The sequence below is a fragment of the Pongo pygmaeus genome, chromosome 21, assembly GCF_028885625.2.
Source record: "Pongo pygmaeus isolate AG05252 chromosome 21, NHGRI_mPonPyg2-v2.0_pri, whole genome shotgun sequence".
NCBI lineage: Eukaryota > Metazoa > Chordata > Mammalia > Primates > Hominidae > Pongo > Pongo pygmaeus.
In genome coordinates, this window is record NC_072394.2 from 20,389,654 (window position 1) to 20,407,258 (window position 17,605).

Below are 17,605 nucleotides of genomic sequence, written 5' to 3' on the forward strand. Positions count from 1 at the left end.
TGATGCCAAAACCTGGCAGAGACACAACAAAAAAGAAAATTTCAGGCCAATATCCCTAATGTCCCATCAATGTGAAAATCCTCAATAAAATATGGCAAACTGAATCCAGCAGCACATCAAAAAGCTTATCCACCATGATCAAGTCTGCTTCATACCTGGATTGCAAGGCTGGTTCAACATATGCAAATCAATAAACATAATCCAGCATATAATCAGAACCAATGACAAAAACCACATGATTATCTCAATAGATGAAGAAACGGCCTTCAACAAAATTCAACACCCCTTCATGCTAAAAACTCTGAATAAACTAGGTTTTGATGGACTGTATCTTAAAATAACAAGAGCTATTTATGACAAACCCACAGCCAATATCATACTGAATGGGCAAAAACTGGAAGCATTCCCTTTGAAAACCGGCACAAGACAAGGATGCCCTCTCTCACCACTCCTATTCAAATAGTATTGGAAGTTCTGGCCAGGGCAAGCAGGCAAGAGAAAGAAATAAAGGGTATTCAAATAGGAAAAGAGGGAGTCAAATTGTCTCTGTTTGCAGATGACATGATTGTATATTTAGAAAACCCCATCGTCTCAGCCCAAAATCTACATAAGCTGATAAGCAAATTCAGCAAAGTCTCAGGATACAAAATCAATGTGTAAAAATCACAAACATTCCTATACACCAATAATAGACAAACAGAGAGTGAAATTATGAGTGAACTCCCATTCACAATTGCTACAAAGAGAATAAAATACCTAAGAATACAACTTACAAGGGATGTGAAGGACCTCTTCAAGGAGAACTACAAACCACTGTTCAAGGAAATAAGAGAAGATACAAATAAATGGAAAAACATTCCATGCTCACAGATAGGAAGAATCAATATTGTGAAAATGGCCACACTGCCCAAAGTAATTTATAGATTCAGTACTATCCCCCATCAAGCTATCATTGACTTTCTTCACAGAATTGGAAAAAGCTACTTTAAAGTTCATATGGCATCAAAAAAGAGCCTGCATAGCCAAGACAATCCTAAGCAAAAAGAACAAAGCTGGAGGCATCATGCTATCTGACTTCAAACTATACTACAAGCCTACAGTAACCAAAACAGCATGGTACTGGTACCAAAACAGATATATAGACCAATGGAACAGAACAGAGGCCCAGAAATAACACCACACATCAACAACCACCTGATCTTTGACAAACCTGACTAAAACAACCAATGGGGAAAGGATTCCCTATTTAATAAATGGTGTTGGGAAAACTGGCTAGCCACTTGCAGAAAACTGAAACTGGACCCCTTCCTTACACCTTATATAAAAATTAACTCAACATGGATTAAGGACTTAAGACCTAAAAACCATAAAAACCCTAGAAGAAAACCTAGGCAGTACCATTCAGCACATAGGCATGTGCAAAGACTTCATGACTAAAACACCAAAAGGAATAGCAACAAAAGCCAAAATTGATAAATGGGACCTAATTAAACTAATGAACTTCCACACAGTAAAAGAAACTGTCATCAGAGTGAACAGGCAACCTACAGAATGGGAGAAAATTTTTGCAATATATCCATTTGACAAAGAGCTAATGTCGAGAATCTACAAGGAACTTAAACAATTGACAAGAAAAAAAACCCATCAAAAATTGGGTGAAGGATATGAAGAGACACTAAAAAGAAGACATTTATGCAGCCAAGAAACATATGAAAAAACGCTCATCATCACTGGTCATTAGAGAAATGCAAATCAAAACCACAATGAGGTACCATCTCATGCCAGTTAGAATGGTGATCGTTAAAAAGTCAGGAAGCAACAGATGCTGGAGAGGATGTGGAGAAATAGGAACGCTTTTACACTGTTGGTGGGAGTGTAAATTAGTTCAACCATTGTGGAAGAGAGTGTGGCGATTCCTCAAGGATCTACAACCAGAAATATCATTTGACCCAGCAATTTCATTACTGGGTATATACTCAAAAGATTATAAATCATTCTACTATAAAGACACATGCACACGTATGTTTATTGCAGCACTAGTCACAATAGCAAAGACTTGCAACCAACCCAAATGCCCATCAATGGTAGACTGGATAAAGAAAATGTGGCACATATACACCATGGAATACTATGCAGCCATAAAAAAGATGGGTTCATGTCCTTTGCAGGGACATGGATGAAGCTGGAAACCATCATTCTCAGCAAACTAACACAAGAACAGAAAATCAAACACCACATGTTCTTATTCACAGGTGGGAGTTGAACAATGAGAACACATGGACACAGGGAGGGGAACATCACACACCAAGGACTATCTGGGAATCGGGGGCCAGGGGAGGGATAGCATTTGGAGAAATACCTAATGTAGATGATGGGTTGATGGGTGCAGCAAACCACCATGGCACGTGTATACCTATGTAACAAACCTGCATGTTCTGCACATGTATCCCAGAACTTAAGTAATTAAAAGAAAAAAGAAAATCAAGTGATTTTGCTTTTGAAAATTCCTGCTAATGTTTTTCATGCAACATCTCTTTCGTGTGTGGCTCAGGGGTAGAACATTGCACCAGGATTTGCTCATGGGTCTCATGTCTCTTCCTCCTCCCCCAGCAAATGACGGCTGCTCGGAAACTTTTATAAAGGAAGCGGTTGCTTTGTGGCTGATAGATCTGAAGGTGAAGAGCTTCTGGCCAAAATGATTCAGCAGCAAAACACTCCCCTCCCCAGCACCACGCAGGCAGCCCCCTAGCCCCGCCCCTGCCCCTGTCCCACAGTGGTTTGCAGGGTGGGGTTCCATGCTGTGGCCCCAGCACCTGCCCCTGGGCTGGGACAGCCCACTGCTCCGTGCTGCCCGAGAAGGCTCAGCACAGGCACAAACCACTGCCCAGCACTACCCCGTGCTGCCTGAGAAGGATTGGCACGGGCAGTGACCACTGCCCCCAACTGCCCTGCGTCATCTACCCAGGAAGGCTCGGCACAGGCACCAACCACTGCCTCCAACTGCCCCGTGCTGCCTGAGAAGGCACTGCACAGCCATCCCCCACTGCCCCACACCGTCCCCACCCGGGCAGCCATGCGAGCGGCTGGAACTCTGCTGGCCTTCTGCTGCCTGGTCTTGAGCACCACTGGGGGCCCTTCCCCAGGTAAGTGGCGTTCTCCCCTGGCCACTCCCCGGGGCTCTCTCCCTGAGATTGGCCGCCGGTGCCTTGGGTCTTCCCCAGGGCACTTTTCCTGGCTTGGAGCCCCCACAGGACCATGCAGTGGTGAGAAGTACTGGGAGTGGTGAGAGGGGCAAGGGGCTCCATCCGGCTGCAGCTACCTTTGGGGGTAGCAGGCTACAGGGATGAAGGGTTTGGGGGCTGCCCCAGAAGGCTGGGGCAAGGGAAGCGTCTTCTATTCTCTGGCTCTTCACAGAGGTCTGAGAAAGGTCTAAGCAAGGCAGGTCTCCCGCAGCCCCTCTGCGGGACGGAGGCGACAGAGCAGCCACATGCCTGTGGTTAGCCGCTTCTATCTGATGGCTTGTCCTTCCTTCCCGCTGGCTGTTGCCCTGTGACTTGGCCCCAGGGACCCTAACGATCAGACTCTTTCACCCTTCCGGAAATCCACTCCCTGAGGGTCAGCACTCAGGGGGATGGGGGACAGGGAAGAAACAGCCACTGCCTGTGCACTGGGAAACTGAGGCACAGCCAGGCTAGGTGATTTGCCCAAGTCACACAGCCAGGGACAACCTGCCCTCCCCCAGCGGGAACTGGGCCATGCCCTCCCTGGCACAGGAATCAGACCAGGATACTGATGGGGACTTGGGAGGCCCCCACCTCATTTAACCAACCAGGAAGCTGGCACCAGAGGGCTGAGGTGACCCGCTCAAGTCATACGACCCCCACTCAGCAGACAGGGGCAGAAGGGGGCTGGAGCCTGGCCAAAGGGCCCCAGGTGGGGGCTGTGCAGCAGGACCACTGACAAGAGGACGGCTCCAGAGCACCCAAGGGGTTCTTGGAGGGTTCTCACTTCCTCCTGGTAAGTCAGGATACTGAGGACTCAGTGATGCTGGGGGACACTGTGTCGAGCTCCCAGGCTTGGCCTAGGGCGGGTGCTGCGACTGAGCGGCCAAGGGGACAGGGCAGGCTGGAGGAGGGGCCGGGGGCAGCTTCTGCTCTCACTGATGGGAACATGCCACTGCCGCCAGCTCTGGGTAGTGCTCAGCGAACATGGAGCTGACCCATGGCCAGCAGAAGGCTGGGGACAGCATACCCGGCCCTGCCTCCCAGCTTGGGAGCCTTCTTCTTAGCTCACACGTGTAGCCCTCCACCTGCTTCCCAGCCTCACAGGGCCCTCTCCTCCTGGCCCTGTCCTGATGCAGTGCCACCTGCCTGCTGCCATCCTGTGCCCTGCCCCTTCATGTCTCCAAGTTCCAAGGGGGAAGCAGGGAAGACAGGCAAGTTCACCTCAGAGAAGTGGCTCCTTCTCACACCTCAGAAAAGGCTCTCCTGGAGGGGACATGGAGTCGGCTGTCCTAGCGTGTCCTGCGATCTAATTAAACCTACTGACTGCTGAGGGGTTTCAGAGCTCTGCTCATCTCACGGAGCAGGCTAGGGACTATAGCAGGGTGGCGTGGGAGCCGATGTGCTGGGCAGCTGGCAACGTCACTTTCCTGGGCGGTGTTCCCGGCCCGTCGCTGGTATGTAATGCTGCACCAAGCCTTTCCCTCCATTCCCAGCAGACCTGCTGTTGGCCACCAAACCCCAGACAGAAGCTCCAGAGCCCACGTCCACACACACAGAGCGGGCCCTCAGCCTCAGTCCTACTATCCATGAAACGGGAAGATAACTGCACCCCATCTCCGGCCCTGGGGAGGCTGAACAGAGGTGGCTCAGGGAAGGCACAGGCATGGAGGCACATGGGGCGTGGGGTGCTCTCCGCTGGCCTCAGACCCCTGCTCTGTCTAGTGCAGGCCCTTCGGCTGCTGTGCTGGTGACAGCCCCCAGCACCCTGCCCAGGCGCTGTGATCATTTCTGGTGCTTCCGGCAAGGACCTTCAGTCTTCGGTTGTACAGGGAGGGTGCTGGGAGGCCCCCAGTCTAGCGGCAAAAAGAGATGGGAACCTGGGCCCCAGACACAAGCATGCGTCCTGCCCCCACCCCACAACTCCTACAGCCCCTCCACTGCCTCCTCTGAGAATAAATTACAGAGCCTTCCTCATGACTGAGGGGGCTAGGGGGCGGGGAAGCAACAGGGACCCCAAGGGTGGTGCCATCTGATCATCTGGCCTCTTTCCACACCCACGCACTGAACTGCACAGACCGCAGCGCTGAGTCCCTCAGGGCACCTCTCCTCCCTGAGGCTTTCAGAACCTAGGAAATTGCCACACTGGCTTCCGCCACCCTTTTGAAAAGGGCTGTTTCTTTCTCAATCTGATGGGCATCTCTTCTGGGAAGCTCTGCCAGGTGCCATGTCATCCTCTGCCCCCTCCACTCTAGCTGCAACGGCCCAGCTGCCTGGACAGAGGCCCTGGGGTCAGGGAGCCACTTCACCTTCCCTCTGCAAGGTGATGTCAGTCCTTACTTCCCAGTAGCAGAGAGACCACTTGCAGCCCGGGGACCTCCTGCCTCCTGGGGAGCACTGGGAACTGCCACAGGCTGAGCCACCCTGTACGTGACAAGATTTGTTTTTCCCAATGGGGGCATTCATTTGCCCTGAGACCCCTGCTGTGGCCATGTGCATTTTGATATATTGATAATGATTACAGTATTGCACATCATTTATTGACAAGTGCTTCGTGTATGTTGCCTCACATATTCTCACTGTCGTCAGCATCCTCATTTTACAGGTGAGGATACGGAGGCTCAGAGAGGTTAGGCAGCTTGCCTGAGATCATACAGCCAGTGAAAGGCAGAGCTGGAATTCAAACTCCGGGTGTGTCCCAGTGGGTTAAGGTCGGGACTGATCCTGGGAGAGCTCAGTGTCCTGTCTGTGCCAGGGGCATGTGTGTGCCCTCAAAAGATAGGCTCCATCATTAGCCATCAGGCAGAGACCCAAGAGCACAGCGGGCGGGTGTGGCCCAGTTCTCTGAAGGACCCAGGCTCTCTGAAGTTTGATGGTGTCACATGAGAGGGCTTGGGGTGAAGCGTCTCCAGGTGGGCGGAGTGAACACCAGCACCTCTAAGCTGGACCTGCACCCGCTCAACACCCCAGTGCTCAGGCACAGCCATGCAGACCTTATGCTCTGGGTGATGGGGGCCGATGGAGCCCCTCTCAAAGGGTCTCCCCACCCAGCTCAGTACTGGCCCATGGAAAGGGCACCCCCTCAGGTGACACAAGGAGGGACACCAGCAGGGACCGTCTGCATCCAGCTCTCGGCACCCAGGTCCCCATCTCAGGGATGGTTTCACAGGCAGGGGCTTCCCAACCTCCTGGCCACACCTAGAACACTCCTGAAAGAGGGAGGCGGTGGGCAATGCCAGCCCCTGCTGTGCCCACCCATTCTCCTATTAAAGGCAGGTGGGAAGGGTCTGCCTGGTGCCACCACAGCAATCCCTGCCCATGTTTTCTCTCTTCTCAGATCAGCTTAGTGCCAGCTCTACCACCGGCCCAATGCTGTGACGACAGGAACGTACCCTGCCCAGGGCATGCCCAGCAGCTGTCAGAAGCTGCAGCTCCCTACTGCCTTGGGCAGAAGCCCTGGCAACTCCCCCGGCCCGGCAGCTTCACATCTGCACCCCAGTGCACACTGGTCCTCGGGCGCCCCAACAGGTCTGTGCCCCATGCACACAGCCAGTCAATGCTCAGAAACACGGGGCTGCAGCAGAAAAGCAGGGTGATCGCAGGGTCACCGGACAAGGAGATGGAGGAAACCGAAATCCATCTCCCCAAGGAGGCTGGGGCCCGGGTTTTTAAGGGTTCTGGAGTGGCCGAAGTGTGGAGCTCGATAGCTGGAAGGGGCAGCGTGATGTCACAGCACAGGGAGAGGAACAAGCTGTATTTTCATGATGATCCTGTTCCCCGTGGGGGGTTTCCAAACTGGTTGCTGGAATTGGGATCTGAAAAACATCTTGGGCCAGACAGCAGCCTGATTCAAGCTTAATTATGAGTATCTTTCTGTCCAGAACCTGGCATGCAATTCTTGCCAACCTGCAGGGACAGTTTCATTCGCCTTCCTGTGACCATGTGTCCTGGGGCCTGCTCAGCACCCGGTATCATCAGGCCCTGCCCACCCCTGCCCCATCTCCAGCTTCTACGTCTGGAAGCTCCCTACCTGTCTCAGGCATGGCCCACCTCCCCTCCCACCCCGCATTAGAAGCAGCGGTGGGCTGGGGTCAGGCGGCCCCGGCAGGCTCCCGGCGCGAGCCTCGCACATGGCAGGTACCCCACTCCCCTCGAGCAGGCCTGGATGCCCCAGGCATTCTTTCTATACAGACGAATTTTATGTACCTTTTGTTTCTTCTTGCAAGCCTGATGGTCCATGGGTTCTTTCCATTGACGTTATCCTGGCCATCACCACCATCACCCTCTGCACCCAGCAGCAGCCTCCAGCGGGGTCTCCTTAACTCTTCCCAGCATGTAGCTCCCTCCTTCCCTAGGTCAGTTCAGCCACCTTCCAGCTGCTCCCCCGTCCCACGCCCCTCTGCTCACCCATTTTACCCTCAGGTTGGCGTCCTGTCCTGTGCCCCAGGCCGGCTCTGCCTCCCCACCACTGTGGGTGGGGCCTGTCTCAGAGTCCACCCTGCATCTCCCTTAGCACCTGCCAAACAGTCCTTCTTGAATCAGGAAAAAGTGAGAGTGGTGTTTTGAATTAGTCACACCTGGGTTTAGCCCCCACCCTGCACTCCAAGCTCTTGGTCTTCTCGCCTGCAGAATGGGCATGTATGAGAAGAAACAGCATCACGGGGCCCTCCAGACAGAGCAGGCAGAGGAGGAGAGCACCCATTCTCCTGCTCCCCGCCTTCAGCTGCACGGAGCAAACCCAGAGCCCCCTCCCTGGGGGGTCCTCCTCACAGTTCCTTGACTCCAGCGGAGGCTCTCAAAGAGCTACATTCACTCACCACCTGCTGGGCCGCTTGTTTTCTTCCCTGAAGATGACTGGCCTCTTTGGGGTGTTAATTCTTAATGATCAACATTTCCTTGTTAATTTCTCTAAACAAATCATCCTAAAAATAGGTTTGACTTTTAAACATTTTTAAATTAAAAATTGAGCTTTTAATATCTGTTTAGACAACTGTAAGACAGTGAAAGGTTTATTGACTTGAAGCCTACATTTTAGGAAACATGTAGTTAAATAAAAATATACCAATTTCCGTATTTTTCATAATCTTTTTGTAATCTTTTTGTAACTTTACCACAATCTTTTAGGAACTAACGTCATGAGCTTGGAAGGGAAATTTATCTGAAGTTCAGCATAAACTGAGTTTCACTTCATTTTTAAAATTCTGATAATCTCAAGCAAAACTAAATACATTTTATTTAAAAAAAGTTAATAGTGGTTAGCTTTAAGATATTAAGAATAATTATTTTTTGTTATACTCCTCTGTATTTTTCAAATTTCCTACCAAAAATAGGTAAGTTTATAGTCAGAAAAAGCCATAAAATGTAGTTTTTACAAAGAAAACAATGGACAGCCATATTAATGTAATGTGAGGAAAGAAAGAAAAAAAAAACCGCTAATCTCTGATAGCAAAAATACACTGAACACATGCTACCCCTTCCACACACGTGTCTCTTTCTTTCTCTGCTGTTCAGATGACAGTGATGAGCAGAAATCAGGCTGGTTTCCAGAACAGTTTTTTGTTGTAACTAAAAGCCACATTCAACTTCCTGTCATCAACAAGCACAAGGACCAGAAGGAGCTGCCTTTGGCACTGGGGCCCCCTCCTTCCTGATGGTAACACTGCAGGTCCCAAGGGACCCCTCACTGCCAGCACCAGTGTCAGAGTCACCTGAGAGCCTGGGGAAATGCAGGTTGCAGGACCTCCCCTAGATGGCCAAGCTTAGCCCCTGGTGCTCAGGAACAGAGCGGTTTCTATTCCATCTTCAGAGGCCTAAAGTCTTCTTCTTTTTTTCTTTTTTTTTTTTTTTTTTTTTTTTGAGATGGAGTCTCGCTCTTTCGCCAGGTGGGAGTGCAGTGGCGTGATCTCGGCTCACTGCAAGCTCCGCCTCCCAGGTTCACGCCATTCTCCTGCCTCAGCCCCCCAAGTAGCTGGGACTTACAGGTGCCTGACACCACGTAGTGGTATATTTTGTATTTGTAAAAATACAAAATAATTTTTTGTATTTTTGGTAGAGACTGGGTTTCACCGTGTTTGCCAGGATGGTCTCGATCTCCTGACCTCGTGATCTGCCTGCCTCGGCCTCCCAAAGTGCTGGGATTACAGGCGTGAGCCACCTAAAGTCTTCTTAAGCAAAGGCTGCAGCGGTTTCAGGGGGGATGTGTGTGACACTAATTACTGTGAAGGACAGTCCCAGGGCATGCCAGCACAGGACACAGCTATCCACCAGCACACACGACCAGCATGTGGCCAGCATTCTCTATGGGGTGGGGCACCAGCACTGCGCTGCTTTTTTGGGATGGAAGGCCAGGCTCCCTGGGCTGCTAAAGCACGAGGCAGGCGCAGTCATCCAAAGCCCAGTCATGAAGCTCACCTTCTGGCCCGGAACTAACCACGGGACAGCCATTTGCCAGGAGGCCTCCCTTCACAACGGAGACTCTTCACCAGGATGGGGTGACAATCCCAAGGCCACAGAACTTCCAGTCCCACGCCTTCTCTGCCCACTCCCGGTGCTGCACCACCCAGCCTGGGGGTGCCACGTGGTGACCAGAAACCTCATCATTCTGTCTACCCTTGGTGGGGTCTGGTCTGCACCCACAGACATCCAGGACCCAGGAAAGGCCTCTTGCAGACCTCACGCAGCAGTGGGAATGGCCTCCTCTGGGGACCTCGCTCTGAGTTGACACTGATGTCCTGGCAAGGCCTCCCTGCCGTGCCCAGCTATGAAGCCTGTCCCCTCGCGTTCCCCAATCACCCTGCTCCCAACACCCTGGGGCCCAGCTTTCCATCCAGTCCATAGCAGGCACAAAGACGTGCGTCCTGCAGCCTCAGGCACAGATACTAGGGGACATGACTGTGGGGGAGGCCCCCGATGCTGCTTCCCCATCTTTTATCCAAATATAGCCCTCCCTGGTACAGGAAAGGCAGGCCTCCCCGACCCCAACGAAGCTTGTGGACACAGTGCACTATCACTCATAGGAGTGAAAAGACTGTCCCCGGAAAGTCAGGAGGCAGTGCAGGGGTACCACGTGCTGCAGGCTGCCAGGAGGGGTGCCCTCCTGGGTGCTGGGCCTGAGCCTGAGAGCCAGGCGGGCAGAAAGCCTTGAGACAACGACGGCGCCATCTCCTTCCGGTAGGAGGCACTACCTCCATCCACCGCCCAGAGGGCCAGGCTGGGGTTGACTTTCCCTACATCCTAAGGCTACATCCCGTACTGAGGATCTCACCTGTGGGACATGTTCCGCTTTTAACACTTACGTTGGAAATAACCCTGGGTTCTGAAAGTGGGGGACAGGTTCATTGCACCCCCTGGCACTTGGTCCTCCGCTCTGAAAATGGAGCAATAAATGCACTGCAGGGGTGTCGGGGGGGACAGGTGAGGGGGCAGGTGAGGGAGCAGGTGATGGGGCAGGTGAGGGAGCAGGTGAGGGTGCAGGTGAGGGGAGCAGGTGAGGGAGCAGGTGAGGGAGCAGGTGAGGGTGCAGGTGAGGGAGCAGGTGAGGGAGCAGGTGAGGGGGGCAGGTGAGGGGGCAGGTGAGGGGGGCAGGTGAGGGGGCAGGTGATGAGGGGGCAGGTGAGGGTGCAGGTGATGGGGGTGCAGGTGAGGGGGGCAGGTGAGGGAGCAGGTGAGGGGGGCAGGTGAGGGTGTAGGTGAGGGGGCAGGTGATGGGGGTGCAGGTGAGGGGGGCAGGTGAGGGGGCAGGTGAGGGGGGCAGGTGAGGGTGCACGTGAGGGGGCAGGTGATGGGGGTGCAGGTGAGGGGGCAGGTGAGGGGGCAGGTGATGGGGGTGCAGGTGAGGGGGCAGGTGATGGGGGTGCAGGTGAGGGGGGCAGGTGGGGGGGCAGGTGAGGGGGCAGGTGATGGGGGTGCAGGTGAGGGGGCAGGTGATGGGGGTGCAGGTGAGGGGGCAGGTGATGGGGGTGCAGGTGAGGGTGCAGGTGATGGGGGTGCAGGTGAGGGGGGCAGGTGAGGGGGCAGGTGAGGGGGGCAGGTGAGGGGGCAGGTGATGAGGGGGCAGGTGATGAGGGGGCAGGTGAGGGTGCAGGTGATGGGGGTGCAGGTGAGGGGCGCAGGTGAGGGAGCAGGTGAGGGGGGCAGGTGAGGGGGCAGGTGATGGGGGTGCAGGTGAGGGGGGCAGGTGAGGGGGCAGGTGATGGGGGTGCAGGTGAGGGGGGCAGGTGAGGGGGCAGGTGATGGGGGTGCAGGTGAGGGGGCAGGTGATGGGGGTGCAGGTGATGGGGGTGCAGGTGAGGGGGCAGGTGATGGGGGTGCAGGTGAGGGTGCAGGTGATGGGGGTGCAGGTGAGGGGGGCAGGTGAGGGGGGCAGGTGAGGGGGCAGGTGAGGGGGGCAGGTGAGGGGGCAGGTGATGAGGGGGCAGGTGAGGGTGCAGGTGATGGGGGTGCAGGTGAGGGGGGCAGGTGAGGGAGCGGGTGAGGGGGGCAGGTGAGGGGGCAGGTGATGGGGGTGCAGGTGAGGGGGGCAGGTGAGGGGGCAGGTGATGGGGGTGCAGGTGAGGGGGGCAGGTGAGGGGGCAGGTGATGGGGGTGCAGGTGAGGGGGCAGGTGATGGGGGTGCAGGTGAGGGTGCAGGTGATGGGGCAGGTGAGGGGGGCAGGTGATGAGGGGGGCAGGTGAGGGAGCAGGTGAGGGGGGCAGGTGAGGGGGGCAGGTGATGAGGGGGGCAGGTGAGGGGGCAGGTGAGGGGGGCAGGTGAGGGTGCAGGTGAGGGGGCAGGTGATGGGGGTGCAGATGAGGGGGGCAGGTGAGGGGGCAGGTGATGGGGGTGCAGGTGAGGGGGCAGGTGATGGGGGTGCAGGTGAGGGGGGCAGGTGGGGGGGCAGGTGAGGGGGCAGGTGATGGGGGTGCAGGTGAGGGGGCTGGTGATGGGGGTGCAGGTGAGGGGGGTGCAGGTGAGGGGGCAGGTGATGGGGGTGCAGGTGAGGGGGCAGGTGATGGGGGTGCAGGTGAGGGTGCAGGTGATGGGGGTGCAGGTGAGGGGGGCAGGTGAGGGGGGCAGGTGAGGGGGCAGGTGAGGGGTGCAGGTGAGGGAGCAGGTGAGGGGGGCAGGTGAGGGGGGCAGGTGATGAGGGGGGCAGGTGAGGGAGCAGGTGAGGGGGGCAGGTGAGGGGGGCAGGTGATGAGGGGGGCAGGTGAGGGAGCAGGTGAGGGGGGCAGGTGAGGGTGCAGGTGAGGGGGCAGGTGATGGGGGTGCAGGTGATGGGGGCAGGTGGGGGGCAGGTGAGGGGGCAGGTGATGGGGGTGCAGGTGAGGGGGCAGGTGATGGGGGTGCAGGTGAGGGGGGCAGGTGGGGGGGCAGGTGAGGGGGCAGGTGATGGGGGTGCAGGTGATGGGGGCAGGTGGGGGGCAGGTGAGGGGGCAGGTGATGGGGATGCAGGTGAGGGGGCAGGTGATGGGGGTGCAGGTGAGGGGGCAGGTGATGGGGGTGCAGGTGAGGGGGCAGGTGATGGGGGTGCAGGTGAGGGGGGCAGGTGAGGGGGCAGGTGAGGGGGCAGGTGAGGGGGGCAGGTGAGCAGGCAGGTGAGGAGGGCAGGTGGGGGGGCAGGTGAGGGGGCAGGTGATGGGGGTGCAGGTGAGGGGGCAGGTGATGGGGGTGCAGGTGAGGGTGCAGGTGATGGGGGTGCAGGTGAGGGGTGCAGGTGAGGGTGCAGGTGATGGGGCAGGTGAAGGGGGCAGGTGAGGGGGCAGGTGAGGAGGCAGGTGAGGGGGGGCAGGTGAGGGTGCAGGTGAGGGGGGCAGGTGAGGGGGCAGGTGAGGGAGCAGGTGAGGGGGGCAGGTGAGGGGGCAGGTGAGGGAGCAGGTGAGGGGGGCAGGTGGGGGGGCAGGTAAAAGAGGACAAGTGGGGGGGCAGGTGGGGGGGCAGGTGAGGGGGGTGCAGGTGAGGGGGCAGGTGAGGGAGCAGGTGAGGGGGGCAGGTGAGCGGGGCAGGTGAGGGGGCAGGTGAGGGAGCAGGTGAGGGGGGCAGGTGAGGGGGCAGGTGAGGGGGGCAGGTGAGGGGGGAGCAGGTGAGGGGGGGCAGGTGAGGGAGCAGGTGAGGGTGCAGGTGAGGGGGACAGGTGAGGGAGAACAGGTGAGGGGGGCAGGTAAAAGAGGACAAGTGAGGGGGGCAGGTGAGGGGGCAGGTAAGAGAGAACATGTGAGGGAGGACAGGTGGGTGGACAGGCAAGGGGGGCAGGTGAGGAGGGACAGGTGAAGGGGGGCAGGTGACAGGGGGCAGGTGAGGGGTGGGTAGGGTGGGGGCAGGTAATCGGGGACAGGAGACAGGGGCAGCTGAGAGGGGGAGCAGGTGAGGGGTAGGTGGGGCCAGGAGACACACTCCAGCAGAGAACTGAGCATCACGGAGGCATGAGGCGTGACACCTGGACTGAAGGCCCCGCTAACATCAGTGTTCTTGTCTGGTTCTTTGTCTCTTTCAGATACTTGTTCCCAGGACCTTAACTCACGTGTGAAGCCAGGATTTCCTAAAACAATAAAGACCAATGACCCAGGAGTCCTCCAAGCAGCCAGATACAGTGTTGAAAAGTTCAACAACTGCACGAACGACATGTTCTTGTTCAAGGAGTCCCGCATCACAAGGGCCCTAGTTCAGGTAACGGTCTGGGTTCTGGTTACACGTCACAGACACCCCTAGGAAGCTGAGCTGCTACAACGCAACACCTAGGAGAGCAGGGCGGATCTAATGTGAAGTCCCTCCTGAGTGCAGAGCTCTGACCAGAAAGCAGATGCATATGGGGTGGGAGTGGACAGCAGCAGCTGAGGCCAGCATCCCCCAGGGCCAAGCACAAAGGTTACACAAAGCACACGGCTCCCGGGCGGTTACCAGGCCCCTGGCCCAGAGCCTACTAGGCATGGGGTAAGGAGGCGCCAGGGCCCTAATGGGGCTCCTGAGGCGGGCGCCAAGGCTGACGGGGGAGAAAGCCGCTGTCCGAGGAGCTGCCCCTGCTGGGACCAGGGTCCTCACCCGGCCTCACCCCTCACATGCCCTGCAGCCCAGAGGTGTCCTTGCCACTTTCCCCCTGGAGTGCTCACTCACGTCCCAGAGTCCCAGAGCTCTGCCCAAGCCACTGCCCTTTCCCTGACTCATTCCTACTGCGCCCGCTCAGCACCCTCCCTCCTAGAGGACCCTCATCTGTGTCCTGAGAACATCCACTTGCTAATGTGGGATGCAGGCTACGGATGACACCCACCACCGTGTGCTGGTGCCTGTAAGGGAGAGAAGCAGCCCTGTCCAAGGCAGTCTTCACAGTGTTCATGGTTATGCTGGGTCACAGGGCGGGGTGATTTTTATAACCTAATTATTTTTGACAATTGCAAACTTGTGAAGGGCAGCATGTTTTCATATGAGAAGCGTGCTACAGAAGGCAATGTGATGTGTAGCCAGGGTCCTCGCTCCGCAGCCTGGCCTCAGGGACAGGGGATCTTCCTTGGGTGATGCAGGCCCTCCCTCCTTCTCCGGGGAGGCCAGCGGGATGACCTGGGTCTGAGTCCTTAGGGTTCTCTGAGGGGGGACTTGGAGGTTGTCCCTCTCTAGCTTGGCGATATTGGGGACAACATAATTCCCCTAAAGCTGAGACTAAAACCTGAGGAATTTTTCTTCAACTCCTCTAAGACCACGAATGAGAATGAACAAGGCGGCTGCCATATCCAAGTGGAGAAGGGCTGTCCAGAAACTCAAAACTCCCGACCCCAGGAATGGGGAGGGGAAGCCCGCAGACCCCAGGCCTGACACAGAGGCCACAAGAAATAGCCATCATGGGGCTGGAGTGAGGGCTGCAGGGCGGGCCCAGCAGGGCATGCAGGACACCTAGTGTGACATCCCTCCTGAGTGCCGAGCTCTGGGCAGAAAGGAGACATCTGTCTCAGGAAGGGGCACAAACCCAGCACGGGGCAGGGAGGGGAGTGGGAGGGGTCTGCAGGCTCTGCCGAAAGCCCGAAGCATTGCCCCAAGATGCTGGCCCACTTCCCTTCTCCTCGGTGGGCACCTGCACCACTGTCTTGAGGCCCCGCTTCCTAGTGGAGGAGCCTGCCCTCCCTTCCCTGTGCTCAGTAACCCAGTCCCTTTGCTCCCTCCAGATAGTGAAAGGCCTGAAATATATGCTAGAGGTGGAAATTGGCAGAACTACCTGCAAGAAAAACCAGCACCCGCGTCTGGACGACTGTGACTTCCAAACCAACCACACCTTGAAGCGGGTAAAGCAGCAGGCCCTTCTCTCAGATGCGCCCTCTCTTCCCTAGCCCACTCCCTCCCAGGGCTGTGAAAAACACCCTGTCACCACGTCTCTAACGCAGCGCCCCAAACCTCACCCCTGAGGAAGCCAGGCCTCCCAGACTCCCGCACGACCAAGGATCCGGGAGAACAGGAGGTACAGCCTGTGCCAGGAGCTCCTCAGACAACATCCTCCCGTCCCAGAGGTGGAGACACAGCTCTGGAAGAGCGTCCTGGGGTGCAGGTGGAGAGGGTTAGAGTAAGAAAAGCTTTCAAACAATCCAGAAATTATATATATATCATATACATACATATGATATATATCATATATATCATATACATACATATGATATATATCATATATATATCATATACATACATATGATATATATCATATATATATCATATACATGCATGATATATATCGTATATATATCATATATATATCATATACATGCATATATATCATATATATCATATACATACATATATATCATATACATCATATACATACATATGATATATATCATATATATCATATACATACATATGATATATATCATATATATGTCATATACATATGATATATATCATATATATGTCATATACATACATATGATATATATCATATGTCGTATACATACATATGATATATATCATATATCGTATACATACATATGATATATATCATATATATCGTATACATACATATGATATATATCATATATATCGTATACATACATATGATATATATCATATATATCGTATACATACGATATATATCATATATATCGTATACATACATATGATATATATCATATATATCGTATACATACATATGATATATATCATACATCGTATACATACATATGATATATATCATATATATCGTATACATACAATATATATCTATATATAATACACATACATATGATATATATCATATATATATCATATATAGCATATCTCTGCAGAGAGAGCAAGAGAACGGGAACATAGCAACATTTAGCAATTATAGAGGTGAAAAGCACATCTTAAATCATTCTTTCAAGTTTTCTGTGGGTTTGAAATTTTTCAAAATGAAAAATAGGGGCAGGAGAAGAGCTCCTCCATGAGGAACACCCCTCCACGAGCAGAGGGCTCCCCGCAGGGGAAGTCTGAGCTCTCAGGTGTGCCCTTCTCTGTTTCAGACTCTGAGCTGCTACTCTGAAGTCTGGGTCGTGCCCTGGCTCCAGCACTTCGAGGTGCCTGTTCTCCATTGTCACTGACCCCCGCCTCTTCAGCAAGACCACAGCCGTGACAAACACCAGGATGCATGCTCCCTGTCCCCTCCCAGCCGCCTCATGACCCGGCCTCACAGACCCTCTCAGGCATCTGACGAGTGAGCGGATGAAGTGCCGCTGGGTCACCGCAGGGCAGCTGGAATGGGAGCACGGTAGCACCTCCTAACAGATTAAATAGATCACATTTGCTTCTAAAATTAACTCCTGTTTCTGAGGCTGCGCACCTAGATTCCGGGTCCGGGTGTAGGGGACTGAGTCAATGGAGGGAGTTGTGAAACTAAGGGATGATCCCCTGTGGCTACAGGCCCCCAGGAGAGCAGGGGTACAGCTCTGGGTCTGAATAATCGGCAGAGCTGTGGGTGGGGACCCTGTTGGCCACTGGGTGCCTTGGCCTGTTGTGATGAACACAGCTGGGAATCAAAATGAACAGCCAGCAGCAGCCACGCTGGCCCTTTTAGGGGAGAGTCGGGAGGTGAGGCAAGCCTTACCAGGGATCCCCCTTACCAAGGGGTCTGACAAGTTGAAGTTACTTCCTCTGGGGGCCTGGCCAGCCTGAGCTGCTAGCTATAAGCCCCCGAAGGCCAAAGCCCCAGAACAGGTGAGCTGTCCACACCAGGAGCAGCAGCGCCACAGCTGTGCCTCCCTGAGGTTCACGCCTCCCAGGGACTTGCCCTGCCGCCTGAGTGGGGGAAGAGCAGCAGACCGCTGCCCAGAGCCCTCCAGAGAGGATGCCCCACTGAAGATGAGTGTGTTGGGGGTGCAGGAGGAGGGGAGGCCACCGAGGGCTGGAGGGCACCAGGATTGGAAGAAGACTGGGCTACCTTGAGCCCTGGGCACCC

At 54.9% G+C, this 17,605-nt stretch overlaps 1 protein-coding gene across 1 annotated transcript; it reads left to right on the forward strand.

The window, feature by feature from the left end:
- Positions 1 to 2,791: 2,791 nt before the first annotated feature.
- On the forward strand, positions 2,792 to 16,971 carry CST7 (cystatin F). Its single transcript, XM_054468190.2, has 4 exons — positions 2,792 to 3,143; positions 13,694 to 13,866; positions 15,351 to 15,467; positions 16,674 to 16,971. Exons 1-4 carry the CDS (start codon positions 3,074 to 3,076, stop codon positions 16,749 to 16,751), a joined length of 438 nt encoding a protein of 145 aa, XP_054324165.1. The 5' UTR covers positions 2,792 to 3,073; the 3' UTR covers positions 16,752 to 16,971.
- Positions 16,972 to 17,605: the final 634 nt, after the last annotated feature.